This window comes from Elgaria multicarinata, chromosome 6 (genome assembly GCF_023053635.1).
Source record: "Elgaria multicarinata webbii isolate HBS135686 ecotype San Diego chromosome 6, rElgMul1.1.pri, whole genome shotgun sequence".
In the NCBI taxonomy this organism is placed as follows: domain Eukaryota; kingdom Metazoa; phylum Chordata; class Lepidosauria; order Squamata; family Anguidae; genus Elgaria; species Elgaria multicarinata.
Window position 1 is genome coordinate 117396668 of NC_086176.1, and position 22690 is coordinate 117419357.

The following is a 22690-nucleotide window of genomic DNA, read 5'->3' on the forward strand; positions in this document are numbered from 1 at the left end:
TCTTCCAGACTCCAAGCATTTCATCCCCACACAAAAGGAAAAAAGACAGAGCACACAGATGTGAAAGAAAACGTGCTGTTTAGCATTGTGTAAAGCCCGTTAGACAAATCACAAAATACACCAGCACATGGAAGTACTTTAGTAGGGGAGAGCAAGACCAAGGCATTACCTCAGGCCCCCACAAGTGCCATTCATCACTGGGGCCAGGCCGCCCGGTCTCATCAGTACTTCATCAATGAGCAGTTCTTCTGAATTAGGAGTGTGGCCTTTAAACCTGAGGAGGAAAGAACCACACATCATGGTAAACAAGTTAAGCATGCATTCACCCCTCCTTTGACTTCCCCTTCCTGCTATATACCGTACAGTAAGCAAACTGAACACAGGCTGCAGTTCTACACACACATCAGCTCCGTTGGACTCACTGGGACCGACTTCTCAGAAGATGTGTATAGGACCGTGCAGTTACCCCCACCCCCGGCAAGCAAACACTCCCCTAAAGGAACAAGCTCTCCCGCTCTTTCTATGGAAGGAGAAGCACCATGAATGCACCCTGATCCGCAAAGCTTAAAGCGGAAGGGAAGGGCGCACATGCTGAACCGGTCAACAGCTCAAGGAAGTGCTAGGATATTGGAGTGTTGGAAAAGATGCAGAAAGGATGCAGAAACGGGCAACTGAAATGGTCAAGGGGCTGAGGAAAGGAAAGGTTACAACATCTGGCATAGTTTAGCTTAGGGAGAAAAAGGCAAGAACAGGAAGACATGATAGAGGGGTACAAAATTATCTGTGGTGTGGAGAAAGTGGGGAGCGTGACCAACTTCTCCCCATTGACTTCCTCCACACCTCTCCCATAATATTGGAACCTGAAGCTGAATGGTGGGAGATTTAGGGCAGATAAAAGGAAGTACTTGTTCACACCGGGCAGAGTTAAAACTACGGAATTCGCTACTACAAGACATAGTGTTGGCCACCAATTTGGATGGCTTTTAAAGTTCATTAAACCAATTCATGGAGGATAAAGCTATCAGCGGCTCCTCGTCATAATGGCTGCATGCTACCACCAGTATGCCTACGTACACCTGTTGTTGGGGAACATGCTATTGCACTCATGTCCTACTTATGCATTTCCACTGGGCAGCCGGTTGGAGCTCCTGTGTGAACAGAACACTGAACTAGATGGACCCTTGGTCTGATCCAGCATGGCTCTTCTTCTGTAGATGAAGGCATTAGAAGGGGACCTCTTAATTCTGCACTTTAAGCTTTCCAAAATCTTGTCATTATGAAACTCAAATTCTGTAAATGGATTGCCACTTGTGAAAACTTGCAAAAAGAACCTTTTGATCCATACAGTCACAGCTTGCACAGTCTGTTTGTTCTGAGAAGTCCCTCCACCCTCTGCCAAACTTAATCAGACTAGAGAAAAACAGTCATCACGCAACATGTAATTTAGGAAAATTTCTGCCACAAAAGCACGACAATGGCCATTACTAGCTTATCCAAATTCTGGTCTATCAGCCAGTATTAACCATGATCACTCAATGGAACCTCCATCTTCAGAAGCAACAGTGGTGGTTAGCGATTCCCACCATGCCCTACTGATGGACTTCTTGGAAGTGTCTAGTTGGCTACTGTAGAAACCATGATGCTGGACTAGTGGACATTGGCTCTGTCCCAGCAAGACTCTTCTTGCGGTTGTCTTCTTGCTGTCATTGTCATGGCTGAAAGTTGTGCTAAAGACTCCTGAAGTCCATTTAACACACACACAAACACACAGGTACTGACATGAACCAAGGGTGAGGGGAGTTTTGGAAAAACAAAACCAACACCTTATACCCCTCGGAAAGCAAAGGCATATATTATTGGGGAGAGGGAGGTATTTTTGTGCATTTCTATCATCTCAAGGGGCTTAGGTGCCTCTGTGCACTGCAGTGGGGCGTAACGTGTCTAGTGCAGGGCTTTAAGAAATAGAGAGTCCCTGTGCCTCTGAAAATGGGGGTTGTATTTAGCTATCATGGCTAATACCGTTGCGAGACCCATCTATCCTCCATGAACTTAAATTAATCAATACAGGGGAAGGAGCTGAGTAGAGACAATAAAGGATGTCTCCGGTCTTCCCTTCTGTAGCTTTTCTGCCAACCAGCACTTTACAGAACATGCAATCTTCTCAGCAGAAGCTGGGTATAGCAGATGTGAGGATACACAATAAGAAAAGCATAATTGCAGAGCCATTTAAGAGTCCCGTCGTTGGGCAGCGGATGCCCCACAGAGTGCTTTGAGAACACTTTCAAAACAACAACATTGCCTTGCACAGACTTCAGGCCTTCCCTTTCCTTTCCCCATTAGCGGGAACATATGCATGGATTTAAGATATTTGATCATTAAAAATCCATCTGCTCCTACTTAGTTCTTCACCTTTGTTTGTGACCCCAGTAGTCTTCTAAAGTACACAGCTCTGATTGCCTCTGATCAAACAGGCATTTTAAAAACCAAAGCAATATAGTTTGTTCCCAAACAGCATCTTACAGACAAAAGGAGAGTTCTGGGGCACTGGGGACTACGCAGTGCTTCTTGGCCACAGGCACTTTTGTGCAGGCTCATGGCAGTGCTGGGCCTAATACCGAGTTTCCACTGCACGCATGGAGCCTCCCCACCGCTGCCTTTCATCTCGGTACAGTTTGGGGAAAGAGATAGGGTGCCAAAACAGGGACCCTGCTCTCTCTGCCCCCTCCATCCTCATCAGAGGGGGAGCAGGGTCTGAAGAGGGACGCCTGCCCTACACAGACAGGCTGCCTCTGTGTTTCTGAACCCCGATCATGCAGCATCACAGGGTGGGGAAGACTATACACATAGAGCAGGCTCCCCTCTACAGACAGCGCAGGGGCAGCAGGCACAGCCCCAGGCTCTTCTTCCACGCAATCACAGTTGCGCGGAGGAGGAGTTCCTGAAAGGGATTCTACAATTCAAGAAGGATGCAGACAAGCTGGAGCGTGTTCAGAGGAGGGCAACCAGGATGATCAGGGCTCTGGAAACAAAGCCCTATGAAGAGAGACTGAAAGAACTGGGCATGTTTAGCCTGGAGAAGAGAAGATGGAGGGGAGACATGAGAGCACTCTTCAAATCCTTAAAAGGTTGTCACACAGAGGAGGGCCAGGATCTCTTCTCGATCCTCCCAGAGTGCAGGACACGGAATAACGGGCTCAAGTTAAAGGAAGCCAGATTCCAGCTGGACATCAGGAAAAACTTCCTGACTGTTAGAGCAGTACGACAATGAAATCAGTTACCTAGGGAGGTTGTGGGCTCTCCCACCCTAGAGGCCTTCAAGAGGCAGCTGGACAAGCATCTGTCAGAGATGCTTTAGGGTGGATTCCTGCATTGAGCAGGGGGTTGGACTCGATGGCCTTGTAGGCCCCTTCCAACTCTGCTATTCTATGATTCTATGATTCTATGAATTGGGTCAACCTTCAGAAGGGTCTGGTTTTCAGGGAGGGGAGAAGTTGGTGGCAACTAGAAAACGTGCCTGCTTTGTAAGCGAATCCCAAAAGTGTGTGCCCCTGAGAATAGAGCTGAACTTAAATAGCCTGTAGAAGTCTCTAAAGTAAAGGCACACATGATGCCCCTCCCCCCAACGATGCCTCCTTGGGTTTGGGAAATTTATGACCTTTGTATTTCTCCCTCTCCTCTCCAATGAAATTTTATGCCAGATGGTTATGGACACACACTTGAAAATATGAAGGCAGCCTGTCCTAAAGGCTCAAAGGCCTCAAAACAAAGAAGTTTCCAAAGCACTTGATTGATAACCCTGTCTCACAGTAAAGTAAAGAAAAGAATAGAAGGCATGAAATGCAGGTTTTGGGATCGCTCAGAAGTCAGTTTTGGTTTCTCTTCAAAATAAGTGAAACAGAAACACCTCTGAGGAAGAGTTACAGTCCACAAAACACACAGAGCAATCAGTTTCCGCCTAGCATCTTTCGAGGTCCTTCTCCGCTTTTGCTCTCACTCTCAAGGACCCAGCTCAGAGTAGCTCTATGCTTTACATCAGCGGTTCCCAAACTTTTTCAGGTCACCACCCCCTTGGTTCCACAAACTCATGTCCAGTGCCCCTCTACCCTACACTATAAAAATCATTATTCAGAATAGCGGTTTTCAACGACCCACTAAGGAAGATAATAACAATAAAATTCAAAATGGTAACAATTAATTGAATATCTATTCGAAATCCGAAACACCCTCTGCAGGCTTGCCAAGGAAGGGAGGGAAAAGAGAGTGAACGCCTCTGTTTTGCAGCCGGCGTGGCGGGGCACACCAAGCGGGATATGTCTCTTCATTAGCGTTTTGGTGCTTTTGAAACATTTTAATTCACCGTTAAAAGGACTCTTCTTAAATGGTATTAATATATGTGTGGCCTCTTCCCCTACATGGCTTGGGACCAAACTATCTTCTCCCATAAAAAATGTCCCTGGATTTTAAGACCTTCTGGAGAGGTGCTTCCTGGAAAAGACCACCTTGAGCGCCCTCTGCCACTCCATTGCCTCTTAGCGCACCCCTGCCTCCCCTTTGCCTCTTAACACCCCCCTATGCAATCCCACTGCCCCCAAGGGGGCAGTACCTCCCACTTTGGGAACCACTGCTTTACATGGTAATCATGTTTGCTGTGGGTGTGTTGGTGCTGTGCTTTCCACAGCCAGTGCTCAGGGTGTGACCAGATAAAAACAGATAAGATTTACATGGTAATCATTTCAGGACAGCTAAAGCGCATCAGTCCTTCCTTCCTCAGGTACAATTTCTTAAAGCTATTTGCCCACTTCCCGCCTTCACCAGGGCCATTTCCAAATTACAGATTTCAATTAGCTTTGAACTGCTTCCATTCTTTTTCAGTCCTAAAAGTCAGGGCAAGACAAATGGAAGGAGTTAACTGCTAAGGGTTTTACATTCTCAAGTAAGTTTGTACCACCTTTGTCTCTAAAAAGTTAAAGGAACAAAAGGCGGTTGGACGAATTCCTGGAGGAGAAGGCTATGAATGGCTACTAGTCCCGATGGCTATATGCTACCTCCAGTATCAGGGGCAATATACCTATTTATTTATTACATTTTTATACCACCCAATAACCGAAGCTCTCTGGGAGGTTCACAAAAATTAAAATCATAATAAAATATACCTATTTACACTAGTTGTTGGGGAACATGGGCAGTTGGGTTCTGTTGCATTCACATCATACTTCTGGACAAGATGGACTTTGGTGTGATCCAGCATGGCTCTTGTTATGTTTTTAAAATGGCTGAACCAACGATGCACTTCATTTGGAGCTTGAGTAACCTCAACAGAAGTTTGAGGATCTCAAACTTATGCAATGTTTCTTTTTTAGCTCCAGAGAACAGGAGTTCATAGATATTTTTTAATGGATCAGCAATATTAATTCCTCATGTAGAAAAGTTCCATGAAATCCAAAACCTTATATTCTTTTGTACCCTCGTCGCAAACACGACATACTAAGCTACCACAGTATACGAGCTATTTGCAATGTAGTTCTAGCCAAATGGCTCCCATATGATCCCCACAGACATTTAAGGCAGATCACACATCTTTTTAGAACTAATGTCTTTTGGTAAATTAGAAAGCATTTTTGGGAAGGGGGGAATTAGAAAGCATTTTAAGAAGTTCTTCAGTGTCCTGGAGAGCAGTTCGCTGAAGTTCTAATGCTCATCTAATTCACCACCAGACATTGGCCTAATAAAGATGTCACCCGACCCACCTTCTATATGGACCAGTCTCTCCATATATTTTGATGGTGCTCCAGCAGAAGCTGATATCCTGTACTTGTCCTCAAACTCACCGATTGTAATCAAGCCTGGATTGGTGGAGCTGCTGTTGCTGAAGCAACAGTTTTGCTTCCTGTTTGGCTAACAAATTCTGAAGACGTTCCTTTTCAATCTCTAGCTCCATTTTCTGGAGCAAGATCTGTTTCCTTCTTTCTTCTGATAACCTTTTGCCACGCTCCGTTTCTTTTGATCTCGAGTCTGTGCTACCGTTCAGCCCCAGTGGCCGTGGCGGGCAAGAATGTTCTGTGGAGGATTCAGAATATCTTTTTGGAATGTAGCAGCCATCTTGGAAAGAACTGTGATCCGAGCTGCCGAATTTCTTGTGGAAAAAGCACGTTTGAAGAGGACAAGTGTTCTTTCTTTGTTCCCCATCAGGAGTTCTTTTAAAATGGGGCGGCACTTTCTGCTTTGCTGGGGACACCACATTGTTGCATTTACCATTTTCCAATAGGAATCCATTCATATCTTCTTGCTGACTACTCTGGATTGCAGCTCCATGAATATGACTATTCCTACAAGGCTGAGCCAGAGATCTGGGACTAGGACTTCTACACGCCGTTCTGTTGTTCTTGTATAAAGCCTGTGGTCTAGCTATACTAAGGTAGGATCCATCCAGTTCCGATGGTGGCAGAGGCTGACAGAGACTTCTCTGATTAGACATCTATAAGCAATAAGAAAGGCAAAACACAAAACAAAAAAGAGGTTACCTTCTACAATTTAAAACATCTTTAATTGCTTCTTTTCCAGTTCTCATCACTGGCTTACAGTGTAAAAAATCAACAGACCTATACCGGCATCAATAGGCTTCAAGCAGTTTGATGGTCGACACCTAGCGCAACTCAATGGAAAATGGTTTTCAAATGGAAGAGATGAACATGCTATCAAATCTGCAATTTAATTCCGTCTACACAGGTACAATAAATATAAAACCAATGCCTGCAGGATCTGGGGCATAAACAAGGCACTTCAGCCTATCAAGGAGTTGCGAGTATCTAGGGTTACATAAAATCAACTTGAAGTGTGGCAAAAAAAGCATTAAATGTTAATGTCTGAAAATGTTTAATTTTGAATACGGAGCCAAGAAATCCATTCAGCCACTATAAATACCGTCTGATTGGCCATTACACAGCAGGGGATTTGATGTAAAACATTTCACCTTGCACTGAATGGGATATTACTTACTATTGGAAATTTGATGAGAGTTTTTGAAATATCCTTACAGAAACACTGATAAAGAACTAGACCACTTCCTGTAAAAAACGGTTCTACATCAAAAAGCTGTCATTCAGCTACAAAATATGTTTAAATCCTACCATAAAAGTGATTTTTTTCAATTAAGTTGGGCTGGTGATGAAGACTCTGATAAAACTCCAAAGCTAGAAAGACAAACTAATTTGCATTTGTCAGCCCAATCCAAAGATCTGAGGTGAAGGGAGAGGAGAAACCAGGCCTGCAGCTTATAGAGTTCATGTTCACGGGCATTCAAAAAGCCCCCGTAAGTACGGTAGCACACTCTGGCGCCAAAGTGTGGAGTTCAACAACTACATTGCCGAGCCCACAGAATCATAGAATCACAGAATAGCAGAGTTGGAAGGGGCCTACAAGGCCATCAAGTCCAACCCCCTGCTCAATGCAGGAATCCACCCTAAAGCATCCCTGACAGATGGTTGTCCATCTGCCTCTTGAAGGCCTCTAGTGTGGGAGAACCCACCACCTCCCTAGGTAACTGGTTCCATTGTCGTACTGCTCTAACAGTCAGGAAGTTTTTCCTGATGTCCAGCTGGAATCTAGCTTCCTCTAACTTGAACCCATTAGTCCGTGTCCTGCACTCTGGGAGGATCGAGAAGAGATCCTGGCCCGCCTGTGTGACAACCTTTTAGGGATTTGAAGTGTGCTATCATGCCCAGCCCCACAACTTTCAATCAGGTGCTCAAGGCTCTCTTTAGACTTTGCTTCAGTAACAGTCTTGTATCTCAACTCCATTTCAGACAGAATTCCTTTTCAGAAAATGCCAGCAATTCATTGTAGAAGCTCAAGTCTGTAAAGACAGCCAACATGTTCTGATGCGAAGTACAAGATGGAAACCCCTAAGCACTTCCAGCCACTGATAAAGAGAAGGCTCTTTTCTGATAGCACCTTGATGCAAAATGATGTATTGAGATTCTAAATTTACATCCCGGCTAAAGGAAGCTTCCGCCTCCCAGTCACCTTTTACTGAACAGGATGGATCAGAGAATAAAGAGCACATCTGAACTCTGTACTTCTGTACAAACATTTGGCTAGGATCTCCTCACAGTCCCCAGGTGCTTCCAGACAGAGGGCTCCAAGTGCTACCTGTGCAGCTATCCTGTCTCCTGCCCCCTATAAAATTCCATGAATGAGATAGGTTGACTGAATAATAGAATCGTCATCTGGAAGCGCACACCCTTCTTGACTTAGCCCCCAGGGCACTCACGCAAATTCCCTACTGGGGATCCTCTGGGATGTCTAGTGGACAGAGCTAGAGACTGCGGCTCTTTCTACACTGTCCGTTTTTCGAGGGATCATCCCTGTGCGTCCAAATGAATCACAGGAGATCCCGAGAGCAGGGAGGGATTATCCCTCCCTTTCCCCAGGATATCGCCCTACCCTTCGATCACAACTTTTCCCACGGTCCCAGGATGATCCCGAGACTGAGGGACGTGTGGTCAGGCATCCTGTTTTCATCCCGGCTCCTCGCGAATAACCACGAGGAGCCAGGAGCTCTGTGCCCATCAGGGTGGGGGTGGGGGGGAGCAGGACTATTTAAAAAAAAACTTACCTTTGTGCAGGAGCTCTCCTGCACTCTTTTTCAATAAAAAAAATGGTGGGCGTGACGTCCTATGTCCTCCCAGGACGTCGCATGCTGCGTGTAGACAGAGGGCGATGATCCCGGAAGTAGGTAAGTCCAGGATTGCCCCCTCTCTGGCCCTCTACACCCATAGGTGTAGGCATGCCCTGTGTCTTAATGTCTACCAGGAACAGAATGAATATATGCACAGAGGACAGCGAGGAAATGACTAGACAACATGCTTCAGAAATTTGGTTTTTCCATCTTTCCCTGAAAGGAGAGGAACTGAGGCTCAACGGGAGAGCCGTTGCTTTGTATGCAAAGACTCTCAGGCTCAATCCTCAGCATCTCCAGGTAGGGCTGGGGGGGAAACCCTGCCTGGAACCCTGCAGAGCTGCTGCCGGACAGTGTCATCAAGACAAGACTGAGCTACATGGAGCAACGTATGATGCAACTCCCTATATTCCTAGCCCAGCAGGTTGCTATGGAAAACCCAGCAAGTTCAATCTCCATTCAAGCCTGGGAGTGTGTCAATTCATTCATTACTACTTAAAGGTAAAGTTCTCTAGATATTTTGAACTTCTGTGTTTTGTTCACAGCCATACTACCCCGCGGGTTTTAGGGCTGAATGCGCTATTTTCACATACGGATTTTTCTATTCACAAAACCCAACGCAAAAAGCCGATGCCGTGACTAAAATCTTTGCCGACGGTACTGATTCAGACTGCAGGCGACGATGAAAGGGGTTCCATGTTTGAACCCGTCCACCTCAAAAGACGATCAATGGATGCTGGCACGAACAGCCTAAAAACCCCACAAGGATACAAACACTACAGGACTACATCATGTTTGTTCATGTAAGCATGACTTGTAAGAATGTTTGTTGGAAAGGCGATGGATTCCAGAAGAGCTCGTTAAGGATGTCAGACCAGGATTCGGAAAGAACAGCAATGCAACACTCAACTACACATTATACCGGGTGGAACAATAGCTTCATAGCCCCGTCTCCCTCGCAAAGTATCCTCAGGAGGGGCTGCTCTGCAGGACATGGGCAAGAGGAAGGGCATACAACCTCCCCACCACCAGCAGCCACGTTTGTATTTTTTTTCCAGAGCAAAGTAAGAGTTCATAGGCATCTCCCATTTTATCCCCACCCCCAACGCTGTGAAGCAGGTTAGTCTGAGTTACAGTGCCTAACCCAAAGTCATCAGGGCCTTTATGGATGAGTGGGGGTTCCGAACCACCATCACCCCAATCCAGGTCCAATACTCTAACCACTACACCACTACTAGGGTTTCCCTCTGTGAACTTTCGAACTTATCTTTTCATAGAATCATAGAATAGCAGAGTTGGAAGGGGCCTACAAGGCCATCGAGTCCAACCCCCTGCTCAATGCAGGAATCCACCCTAAAGCATCCCTGACAGATGGTTGCCCAGATGCCTCTTGAAGGCTTCTAGTGTGGAAGAAGCCCACAACCTCCCTAGGCAACTGGTTCCATTGTCATACTGCTCTAACTGTCAGGAAGATTTTCCTGATGTCCAGACGGAATCTAACTTCCTGTCACTTGAGCCCATTATTCCGCGTCCTGCACTCTGGGAGGATCGAGAAGAGATCCTGGCCCTCCTCTGTGTGACAACCTTTGAAGTATTTGAAGAGTGCTATCATGTCTCCCCTCCATCTTCTCTTCTCCAGGCTAAACATGCCCAGTTCTTTCAGTCTCTCCTCATAGGGCCTTGTTTCCAGACCCCTGATCATCCTGGTTGCCCTCCTCTGAACATGCTTTTCAAGTCAGGATGGATCCAGAAACTGGTAAAAGTAAAAGCAGCTGGGGGCAGTGTGTGTGTGTCTTTCAGCTTGTGGGGTAAGAGTCCAGCACAGATGCACCTCCTCCTCGCGCAACCCCGTCATGCCTCTTTACAAAGCTGTCCAATTTGGAGTCAGGCCGTTGGCTGATCTTACCCCACTATTGTTGGGTCTCACTGGCAGTGGCCCCTCAGGACTTCCAGAGTATGTCTGGAAGTATGTCCATTACTGACTACTATTTGCAGCTACTGGGACTGAACACAAGCCCTTCTGCATGCAAAGCGTGTCCTCTAGCCCTGCACTCCTCTGCCGTGGCAAAAACATTGCAAGTGACAAGGGGCTGACAGACTCACTACGACGTTTAGTTCCACCAGTTCAGCATGTAGCTGGGTACTCAATCCAAACTCCAGGTTGTGCAACTATCAGCGGTGAGTCTAAAAGAAATTACTTCTTATTTTCAAACATTGTCCTAAGCTAGCCTGGCCTGTCTTCATCCACTTCCTCTACAGAAATAGTTTTGAGTAGAGAGCTTCAGCTATTGAGCGATTTAGAAATGTAATAAATTAATAAATTAGATTGTAAGCCTGTGGGCAGGTACTGTCCTAAGAAACATTTCTGTAAGCCGCCTTGAGAGCCTTTTTTGGCTAAAGGGTGGGATAAAAGGTGGCTACTAGGAGGAGGGCCTTCTCCGCTGTGGCACCCCGGTTGTGGAATGAGCTCCCCAGAGAGGTCCGCCTGGCGCCTGCACTGTACTCCTTTCGTCGCCAGCTGAAGACTTGTTTATTCTCTCAGTATTTTAACACTTAATTTTAACTTAAATTTAAATTTTTCTGTTTTAACTCTGTATTTTAATCTTATATCAATTTTGCTGCGTGGTTTTTATCCTGGTTGTGCTTTTTATACTGTATTTTGCATTTGTGTTTTTAACCTGTTGGTTGTTTTATTATGGTTTTAATTTTTGTGAACCGCCCAGAGAGCTTCGGCTATTGGGCGGTATAAAAAAATGTAATAAATAAAATAAATAAATAAAAGTGCTAAAATAAAATAAAATAAATAAATAAATAAAAGTGCTAAAATAAATAAATTAGTTTTATTGCCCCTCATTGAGGGGTTAATTATTTTTAACTCCCTGCAACAGGCTACAGTTAAGCAATCAAGACAGTGGTGCTACTTTTGTTAAAAAGAGTTATTAGAAAAGAATTTACTAAGAATATGCAAAATTAAAACTTGTGAAAGCTATCTGACGTCCAGACCCATTCCTTTTACTGCCAATCTTTTACTTAAATCTCCATTATCAAAAAAAGAAAGAAAGAAAGAAAGAAAGAAAGAAAGAGTCTCAGATTAATCATTACAAAGCACCTAGATGGGACAGCGATTGCTGATATTAATACCCCAAGATAAATAAGGCAGATAACAATGTAAAAAAAGGTTAGTTGCCTATTTTCTTAGCTGGAGATAAAGTGCTATTGTTGCTCATGAATGATGTATGATCGTGATTGCTGTATTTCAAGTGTGCCACACAAAAAGACGGGGTGCGGGGGGGGGGGGGGAGACGATGAGAAGGTGGCAGTAACAAAGCTACATTGTTCTGGTTTAGCACAGTGCGATAGGCGGGAACGCAGAAATGTGGCTTCCAAGGAAACTGTGGATGCCAAAACCGCATATAAAGGTGCCTGTTTTCTGGTTTAAAAGAAATTATCGTAACAGCAATACGCCTCCGTTAATTGCTTTAACCTCCTCCAAGAATATCTCTAGCAGAGCCCCAGGGGTGCAAGACGCCAGTTTCAAAATCATTTCTGCGGCGACGCAAAGAACAATTTCCAAATTATGTGTCAGGGAACTTAAAATTCCTGCCTCGAAACTTGGGCCATCGTGCTTGTTTGTAGCATTTCCTCGCCTTCAAGAGTCATTTACGTAGCTTGCTATGTTCAGTGAGCTATACAAGTTGCTGCGTCCAAACTCAGCGACAGCGCTCTACCATGTATTCGTGCTGGCCATGACCTTTAAAGACCTCGACACCCATAAGCCCCAATACTTAAAAGGTTGTCACACAGAGGCGGGCCAGGATCTCTTCTCGACCCTCCCAGAGTGCAGGACACAGAATAACGGGCTCAAGTTAAAGGAAGCCAGATTCCAGCTGGACATCAGGAAAAACTTCCTGACTGTTAGAGCAGTATGACAATGGAATCAGTTACCTAGGGAGGTGGTGGGCTCTCCCACCCTAGAGGCCTTCAGGAGGCAGCTGGACAACCACCTGTCAGGGATGTTTTAGGGTGGATTCCTGCATTGAGCAGGGGTTGGACTCGATGGCCTTGTAGGCCCCTTCTAACTCTGCTATTCTATGATTCTACCTGAAGAGCCATCTTACTCAAGGGCCTCCTGAATCCAGGAGACCAACTGATGATTGGCAGGTCTTAGAGCCCTCCCACAGCAGCCCTACCCCCTCAGCCTGGGGGATGCTTGGTTCTAACTTTCACCAGCTCCTCTGTCTAATTTGAACCCCCTCCCCTGCTTGACCTGCGAGTCGTCTCTGCTTCACAGGAACCAAACAAAGACTCTTCTTATGTCCAGGGCTCCTTGGAAGATCAAGAACACGCTGCTCCTTCATTTACCTGGGTGCCCCCACATACGAGTTGGGGTGTGAAGCTTTTTTATATGCTATAGAATTGACCTGGAGGTTGGCAAGCTCTCTCACTTTGCACTGAGCTCCTGAGACTACCTGATGCAGTACAATGTCCCGGGCGCCCCGTGTGAAATGTGAACACCAATGCTTCTCTTCTTCTTCTTCTTCTTCTTCCCTTTCTCTTTAAGGCACCAGTCTTAAAATCTCTTCACTGGCTGCCAATTAGTTTCCGGGCAAAGTATAAAGTGTTGGTTGTTAAGTATATGAAAAGAAATACTTGCTTAGTCATTAAAATTGTGTGTGTATGGCTATCTCAGGGTTAAACAGAGAAAGTCTATCTGTGGGCAATTACCTTGAGATAGAGGCTGTTCTGGGAACCTTGCCAAGATTCTAAGTTAGCCTCATCACAGCTGTATGTAATGTAGATAACAATTGTGTAGATGTGTATATAGTTTCTCACTTGTGTAAAATGGAACTGATCACTGCTTACTGATCACTGCTCTATGATCACTGCTCTCTGTGTATGCCTCAGTGTGCTGATCTGAACTGATCTGAATTGGACTGCACAGAAGCCTGAAGGAAATAAACCAGCTCTGCTGTGTAAGACCTGCGTGATGTGTGTTTGTTTTCTGAGCACAAACAGAGTTCCAGAGGGAGAAAAGTTCTGGCACAATAACCCAACAAAGGTTATGGGCCCAGCCCAGTCTAGTCCAGTCCAGGAAGCCTACGCCAGCCTAACCCAGGCAGAAGAACCAGAACTTGATGGGAATGGTGCAGTATCAGAACCAGAACCAGGAGTCTGCTAAAACAGAAAACTGTTGATGAAGGAAGACATCAAGCTAAAGCCAGTGCTGCAAAGTGAGGAATAATCTCAGTCGGCTGACTCTGAGGAGGACTCTGAGCAGAAGGACGGTGAGATACCAATTCCTAAAGCAGAGGAAATGGCAGGAGCTAATATGTCTGGTTTGCATCAATTGTTGGAAAAGCTGAATGACTCTAACTATGCATTATGGTCTTACAAAATGCAAATGTATCTGATTCAGGCTGAACTGTGGTATGTAGTCACAGAGGATCCACCAGATAGAGCAGATCCACAGAATGCTAAATGGTTTAAGGACGATGCAAAAGCAATGGCAGTTATTGCATTAGCTGTGGAAGACTCTCAAATTTCCTTCATTCAGTTTTTGAATACATCAAAAGAGTGCTGGAATGCGCTACAAGCTGTATATCAAAGAGAAACAGCGGGCAGTAAAGTAATTCTAACCCGGAAACTGTATGGAATGAAGCTGAAACCAGGGGAGTCTATGTCAAACCATTTGAAAAGCATGAGAGAAATCTTCAATCAACTCAGGGCACGAGGGATGGAGTTTACAACTATACACCAAGTCTATGTGATTTTGTCAAGCCTTGATTCATCGTACGACGCGGTTGTCACCATGATGGAAAGTCAAGAGGAGAAAAATTTAACCCTCGAGTATGTAGCTGGAAAACTACTGGAAACCTATGAAAGAAGACAAGCTTCAAAACAACAGAGCCTTAAACATCCTGCGGCTGAATTTCAACAAAGTCATAAATCTTCTGACGTGGTGGCTGCATTAAAGGCAAGGAAATGCTTTAACTGTGGTTCCACAGAACACTTAAGGCGGGATTGCAACAACAAGAAGAAAAAGCAGTTGACAGCAAAGTGGAGAGAAGAAAACAACATGAATGAAGCTGAATCAACAAAGAAGTGTCTTCTAGCAAGAGTCAAAGAAACAATGAATCCTTGGTTTTTGGACTCTGGGGCTTCAATAAGTATGGCAAAAGACAAACTTTCATTTGTAACCTTGGAAACTTCTACTTCAAAGCAAAAATGTGTTACCCTTGCAAATGGAACAAAAATCCAGATTTGTGGTGTGGGTAATGTATATTTTGATTGTCTGGGAGTTGAACTACAAAGTGTTTTATATGTACCAGAATTGGAAACAAACCTTCTAAGTGTGTTTCAGTTAACAGAAATGGGGTATGAGGTTTGTTTTACTGAAGAAAATTGTACTATAAAACAGGGAAACAAGGTGTGTGTGCAGGGAATAATGAAAGATTCTTTGTATGTGATTAATACTTGTACAGAAAATGAAGTTGTAGCCAGCAAAGTCACAACAAAAACAATAGCCAATTGCAAACCACACCAAGAGTGCATCCATTTAACTCATAAAAGGTTTGGTCACGCTAACTATAAAACAATTTCTAAGATTCCAGAATTGTGTGAAGGGGTGAAAATCAAACCATGTTCTAACTATCTAGAATGTAATGTATGCAGTGAAACCAAGTGTCATAAGTCAAACATTCCAAAACATAGTGAGAGAACAACAAAAAGAATTTTTGAATTAATACATGCAGATCTTGCAGGTCCTTTTGAGACAAGTCAAGGAGGAAACAGATTTTTCTTGTCTATTGTTGATGATTACAGTAGATTTGGATTTGTGTATGTGTTAAAACAGAAGAGTGAAACTTTTGGAAAGTTTAAAGCCTTTGTTAAGTGGAGTAAAAATAGATTTAAAGAACCTATAGCTAATCTAAGAACGGACCGGGGAGGTGAATTTCTTAGCAACCAATTTAAAAAATTCCTCAGTGATGAGGGTATACAACATAACCTTACTGCTCCATATTCACCATTTCAAAATGGAGTTGCAGAAAGGAAAAACAGAACCTTGCAGAACATGTTAAGAGCTCTATTGAAAGAGTCAGGATTGTCTAATCTGTTCTGGGCAGAAGCTTTGTCCACCTCAAATTATTTGTTAAACAGGCTTTACCACTCTGTACATGAAAAAACCCCATATGAAATGTTTTACAAAAGAAAACCTAGAGTGTCACATATAAGGGTTTTTGGAAGTAAATGTTTTGCTCATGTTCAGAAAGAAAACAGACCAGGAAAGCTAGCTCAAAGAGGTTTGGAATGTAAACTGTTGGGATATGATACACAAACAAAAGGCTATCGTTTGTGGTCTCCATATCACAAAAGTGTAATTGTGAGCAGAGATGTAGTTTTTCATGAACAAATGCAGGAAACAAAACAGTATGTAAGTTTGCCTGTAGAACAGAAAGCTGTAGAAACAGAAGAAATTCCTGAACAATCTCAGCAAGAGAGGGAGGGGGAAGAAACTGTAGAGGAGGAAACTATGCCTGTAACTATGCCAAGACGACCAGAAAGGGAACGCAAAGCTCCAATTCGTTATTCAGATGAATACCAAAGCAAACAGGTTTCTCATAGAGCTTTACTAATAGCCTATGAACCTACTTCATTTGAGGAAATTCAGGAAATGGAACCTACAGAAGCTCAGGGCTGGCATGAAGCAAGCTAGGTCTCAGATTGTAACACAATTTAAACAACATGCGCAAGAGGAGGACTGTTAAGTATATGAAAAGAAATACTTGCTTAGTCATTAAAATTGTGTGTGTATGGCTATCTCAGGGTTAAACAGAGAAAGTCTATCTGTGGGCAATTACCTTGAGATAGAGGCTGTTCTGGGAACCTTGCCAAGATTCTAAGTTAGCCTCATCACAGCTGTATGTAATGTAGATAACAATTGTGTAGATGTGTATATAGTTTCTCACTTGTGTAAAATGGAACTGATCACTGCTTACTGATCACTGCTCTATGATCACTGCTCTCTGTGTATGCCTCAGTGTGCTGATCTGAACTGATCTGAATTGGACTGCACAGAAGCCTGAAGGAAATAAACCAGCTCTGCTGTGTAAGACCTGCGTGATGTGTGTTTGTTTTCTGAGCACAAACAGAGTTCCAGAGGGAGAAAAGTTCTGGCACAATAACCCAACATTGGTTATCACTTTTAAAGCCCTACATGTGTTGGGTCCAGATAACCTACAGGATCGCCTTCTCCCGTACAATCCGCCCCACACGCTCAGGTCCTCTGGGAAGAATTTATTCCAGCCAACAAAAACAAGGCTGACAACTATTACCCAACTATTTCTTCTGCCGCTCCCAGTTTGTGGAATGGCTTGCCGGGAGAGATTCGTCAACTTACCAGTCTTCCAGAATTTAAGAAAGCCATAAAGACTGACCTCTTCAGGCAGGCCTACCCAGCTGAATTTGAAGATGCCTTTTTTAATGGTGTGCTGCTTTTAATGATGCACTTGTTTAAAATGTTTGAATTAGTTTTATGTACTTTATGGTGTTTTTATTTGTGTTGTACCCCGCCTCATATAATCATAGAATCATAGAATAGCAGAGTTGGAAGGGGCCTACAAGGCCATCGAGTCCAACCCCCTGCTCAATGCAGGAATCCACCCTAAAGCATCCCTGACAGATGGTTGTCCAGCTGCCTCGATCCAGAGGGAGAGGCGGGTAACAAATAAATAAATAAATAAATAAATAAATAAATAAATTATTATTATTATTATTATTATTATTATTATTATTATTATTAAGAAGAGAGCCCAGGAGAGAAGACTGGAGCTCTCCACTTGGTGCAGCGCCCCCTGGGTTAACGGCGGATTCTTTAAGAGTCCCTAGATCTGCTTTTTTACTTAAAGTTGGCCCCTGCAATTATTATTATTATTATTATTATTATTATTATTATTATTATTATTTCTTCTTCTTCATCTATGCCAGCCAATAGCCAAAGCTCTCCATCTGGTTTACAACAATCCAACAGTGCAGCCTGGCCATAGTTCAGAAATCGTGTGAACGTTTGTTTAGGGGTTGTCGTTTTTAATTTATTTGCTACACTTATATCCCACCTTTCCTCCAAAGAGCTCAAGGCTGCGCGTACGTAACCCTTGCCCTCTCCATCGTATCCCCAAAAGAACCCCGTGAGGTCGGTTCGTGAGTTCATGACTGACCCGAAGTCGCCCAGTGAGCGTCATGGCCTATTGGGGACTAGAACCCAGGTCTCCTGAGTCCTAGTCCAACACTCTAGCCACTACACCGCACTGGCAAGGCATTCTGTGATAGCGGTTAAAATGGCAGAAGGGTTCGCCCTCTGAGAGCATAATGAGGCAATGAGGCTACACCACCAACCCCACAGCACAGAAAACAGGAACGCTGACATTTCACCGCCTATCAACTCTGGCCCACTCCCCTTTCGGTAACAGCAAAAACAGCAAAACTTGCCCCGATAGAGCTCGGCATAGAAATTAGCATTCAGTGTGTTGCCAACATTATCAACATGCAATTTTTACTTTTTTTTAACAAAATGCCACAGTGGTCCTGGACTTCAATTCTCCCACCCCACCACCGCCCCACTCCTGCCCTTTATTTTACTGAGGGCTCAGCAGTGCAAGACCTAGATAAATATTTCAGAAACAATGCTATTTGCGAGCAGATCAGGTTGCGGCCATCTCCCAGTGCATTTGGAGTTCACGCAAAAGAAGGGCAGGCGAACGACGGGCTGCATCGCTAAGTCTGGGGCCGGCACACGCGGAGCCCTCGGCTAGCTGATCGGGAATGCAAAATGCAACAGCTGCACGGTAATCTTTGCCAAAGACGCATCCCGAATAAATGGAGTGCATTCTCCCTAGCGCAATTAACTCGCACACTCTGGCAGCTTTTTGCTAGAAGATCATCAAGGTAGATTACCTTCCAGCATATGAACTAAATACTTACAGGTGTTATATCATCCGTTATTACTTACAAACTTCTGCATTTAACAAGACATCCCGGCAAATGAATGATCTCATTTATGAATTATTTATTAGAGTTTCACAGCATGCTCCTGGCGTCATCCATGGCCTTTTCCAGGTCATATGACACCAATTAGAGCTGAATTTTAAATTATTCAATAATCTGAACTCTCTTGTCATTTAACATATAGATATCAATGCAGTAAACAAGTTAAGTCTAATGGGCCCCGGAGGTTTGTATTTCCCCCACCACACACACACACACACACACACGCACACATAACCCACCCCCTGCCCAGCTTCCCTGCCCGCCCCGGCAGCCACGGAGGCCACGTTCCACCACTGGAATAAGAAAAACAGCAGAATGCAGCAAACGCACATATTTGCAAGGTTTTAATATCAGTTATTTTGGCCTGCCTTTGGGGATTTCATATCGCCACTTACAAGCACTGAATATTAAATGCATGAGAAGTGTTTAGCTGCAAGCTTCTTCTTTTTTAAAAAATAGAGGACGACCAAAAAAGTCTCTTAAAAGAGCATTTCTGCGATAAATTGCACCAAAAGGTTTGCCCAATTTGAAACGAAGCAAAGGAAATTAGAGAAAGGCACGGGCTGTTGTTTAAAAACTAGGCTCTTTAGCCCTCTCTGGAAGGGGGAAAAAAGTCTACTTTTCTTCTTTGAGATACCATAAAGGTTTGAGGGGAAACTGAAGTCCTCGTTGTTGGGTACTCCAGGAGACAGGTTCATAACATGTTCTCAGAAATGAGCTGTGGTATTTTCTAATTCACGGCTATTCTCTTAAGGCCGGGTGCTCAATCTGTGTCACTATCCACCTCCCGGCAAAGCCAGAAAGTGACTCAACTCAAGCGCCCATTGTTAGGCAAACTCTTGGAGGCCAGGAGAGTCTCCTCTGACTGGCAGCAGCCTCCCAAGGTTTGAACCCTGCCCTGTTCTCGTAGGCTTCGTTTTCACAGCGGATACGAGGGACTTAAACGAGATGGATCTTAAAATTACTGTAGATCACAAGCTGAATATGAGCCAACAGTGCGATATGGTTGCAAGAAAGGCAAATGCTATTTTAGGCTGCATTGATTTATTTATTTATTTATTTATTACATTTTTATGCTGCCCAATAGCTGAAGCTCTCTGGGCAGTTCACAAAAATTAAAACCATAATAAAACAACCAACATGTTAAAAGCACAAAATAAATAGAAGTATAGCTTCCAAATCACGTGAGGTACTGGTTCCTCTTTATTTGGCCCTGGTTAGGCCTCATCTAGAGTATTGCGTCCAGTTCTGGGCTCCGCAATTCAAGAAGGACGCAGACAAGCTGGAGCGTGTTCAGAGGAGGGCAACCAGGATGATCAGGGGTCTGGAAACAAAGCCCTATGAAGAGAGACTGAAAGAACTGGGCAGGTTTAGCCTGGAGAAGAGAAGATTGAGGGGAGACATGATAGCACTCTTCAAAGACTTAAAAGGTTGTCCCACAGAGGAGGGCCAGGATCTCTTCTCGAGCCTCCCAGAGTGCAGGACACGGAATAACGGGCTCAAGTTAAAGAAAGCCAGATTCCAGCTGGACATCAGGAAAAACTTCCTGACTGTTAGAGCAGTACAACAATGGAATCAGTGACCTAGGGAGGTTGTGGGCTCTCCCACACTAGAGGCCTTCAAGAGGCAGCTGGACAACTATCTGTCAGGGATGCTTTAGGGTGGATTCCTGCAATGAGAAGGGGTTTAGACTTGATGGCCTTGTAGGCCCCTTTCAACTCTGCTATTCTATGATTCTATGGTTCGCATGATCACGGAGGGGGGCAATAAGCCACGGTGGCTTATTTCCCTCACCGTGCGTGCTGGGGTGTGCGTGCGTTGCATCATCACCCTCACTGGCGCAACTTGTCGGGTCATGCGAAGCCAGCAAGGGTGGCTTGTTGGTGTGGTTAAGAAGCCACCCCAGTGGCTTTATTTCCCCCTCCTTGATTTTGCGAACAGGCCCAGCATGAAGGATGGTGTCAATCAATCCACCTCTGAGTTGAAAAATCCAGGGTGGTTCCATCAAGCCAGAGTATGGTGCACTGTTCACACTTTCCCCCCTTACTAGGCGGGTCATACTCCCTGGATTCATGTGAGGACATCCTAGACGTCCTCTGCTCTCATCTCAGAGAGGACAACAGTAGGCAGAGGCACCTTGAAAAGACTAGAATAAGACTTGCTCTGGAAGTAGTTGCATGAAGAGACTAAGAGCAGGGGTGCATATTCCTCTGCAAGGAGTCCATTCTCTTGCTCCTGCCTCTTTTTTCTCAGTCAGAACAGAACACCAGAAGGAGTGAGAGAGCTCTGACTAAGGGTCAGTTAAACTGAAAATAACTGTTTGTGTGAACGTGGCTTAAGATGCAATGAAGACAGAAAGTTCACCTGGGAGGTCAGAGAATGGGGAGATCAGATTGGCACATTTATCTTGAGTAAAGGTGCCTTTGTTAATTTTATCCGGCTTTCAGCGCTGTACTCCAACGGATGGCAGCTATTTGCCGTCCCTTCCCAATTTTACACCATCTGCAAGTGCGGGGTTCTAATGTCACAACGAAGTCCCTTCCCCTCTCTCTCACTGTGCATTTCAAGCAGTCTCATTCCAATTAACGGTATATTCTTTTGCACGTTCTTTCCTGACCTCACAGCTGCCTTTTATATTCCATTTTGATCAATATTTATTTGGGCCGGGGAGTGGGGTAAAGACAAAAATAGAACAGGCACAAGGAGTTTAAATCTTATTTAGTGGTTCACATTAATAGTTCAGCATCTCAACTACGCAACGGAACTGAGTGACTTTTCTTCCTTTTCCCCGTAATTCCGAAATGGATGCAAAGCCTGATCCCAATGGCTATGAGCGAATAAGCTGCATTCTTCCCTTCAAAAGGCAGTTCTTCAGCCACTACCAATACCAGCAGAGGCTCCTTGGCTGTTCATCATTTTGTGTTTTCCTTTCAATTGTTAAAAGCTTTTTCCCTGCAGTTGCTCTGGTCTTCCATTCTTCAGATCCCTGATGCTGTAGGCCGGGGTAGGCGACCTGGTGCCCTCCAGATGTTTTAAACTACAATTCCCATAAACCTCAGCCACCATGCCCAATGGTGAGGGATGCTGGGACTTGTAGTAAATAATTACCGTATTTTCCGGCGTATAAGACAATTGGGCGTATAAGACGCCCCAACTTTTGAGAAGATCTTCCTGGGTTAAAAAGTCATCTTATACTGGGCGTATAAGACGACCCCCAACTTTTGAGAAGATTTTCCTGGGTTAAAAAGTAGTCTTATACGCCAGAAAATACAGTATATAGAGAGCACCAGTTTGCCCAAGGAAGCATTTGCCACGGCAACAGCAAAGTCATTTTGTTGCTATGATCATTCACAGCTGCTCTTCTGGAATCTGCAGTTATCGATGTTTAAGATTGTTCCCCTTCAACACCTTCACCGCCTCCTTTTCTTGGGTCCACAGGACTTCACCTGTCAACTGATTACTAAGAGCCATTAGAAAGAAGCCCAATATAATCAGTGCGAGTTCTACTGTACCTTGGCCTCAGCTTTCGCAGTTTTCCCTCACCGCTAAACATCTGCACTTTCTTTAATAATTTTCCTGATTGCACTTTCAGAACACATGTAGTAAACTCAAACTTCGGAAGATTTGGCAGGAGTGGCAAGTGACCAGCGATCACCAGCCTCCCTTTCCCAGATCATTCAGACAAGAGGGCTGTGTTCAAAGTGAAGATGTCTGAATAGAAAGAAGGAAAAACTCCTAGTCCTATAACTCCTATTCAGAGTATTTCTCTGATTGTGGGTTTCTGGCCACTGATACACTCTGGAGAATATCTCCACATGCTCTTGCATTAGAGATCTTTGAGTGGGGGGGGGTGGAGTTGCAGAAAGATATCGACAGCATGTTTCTGTACTAGGGAAAATGCAGAGGTGGGGACTCCTAGGTTTCCAAGGTTCTGAGGAGACTGGGATCCTCAACCTACACTAGTGGAGA

General features: G+C 44.5%; 1 protein-coding gene across 2 annotated transcripts in view; it reads right to left on the bottom strand.

Moving 5' to 3' along the window:
- KIAA1328 (KIAA1328 ortholog) overlaps positions 1 to 22690 on the bottom strand; it is a 266686-nt gene that overhangs the window by 86439 nt on the left and 157557 nt on the right. Inside the window, exons 7-8 of one of the 2 annotated variants that reach the window (XM_063128320.1) lie at positions 5829 to 6475; positions 170 to 274 (exon numbers count right to left, since the gene is read on the bottom strand). In XM_063128320.1, coding sequence (XP_062984390.1) covers positions 170 to 274; positions 5829 to 6475 — 752 coding nt within the window. The remainder of the gene's footprint in view (positions 1 to 169; positions 275 to 5828; positions 6476 to 22690) is intronic. The other variant, XM_063128321.1, reaches the window with a different exon arrangement.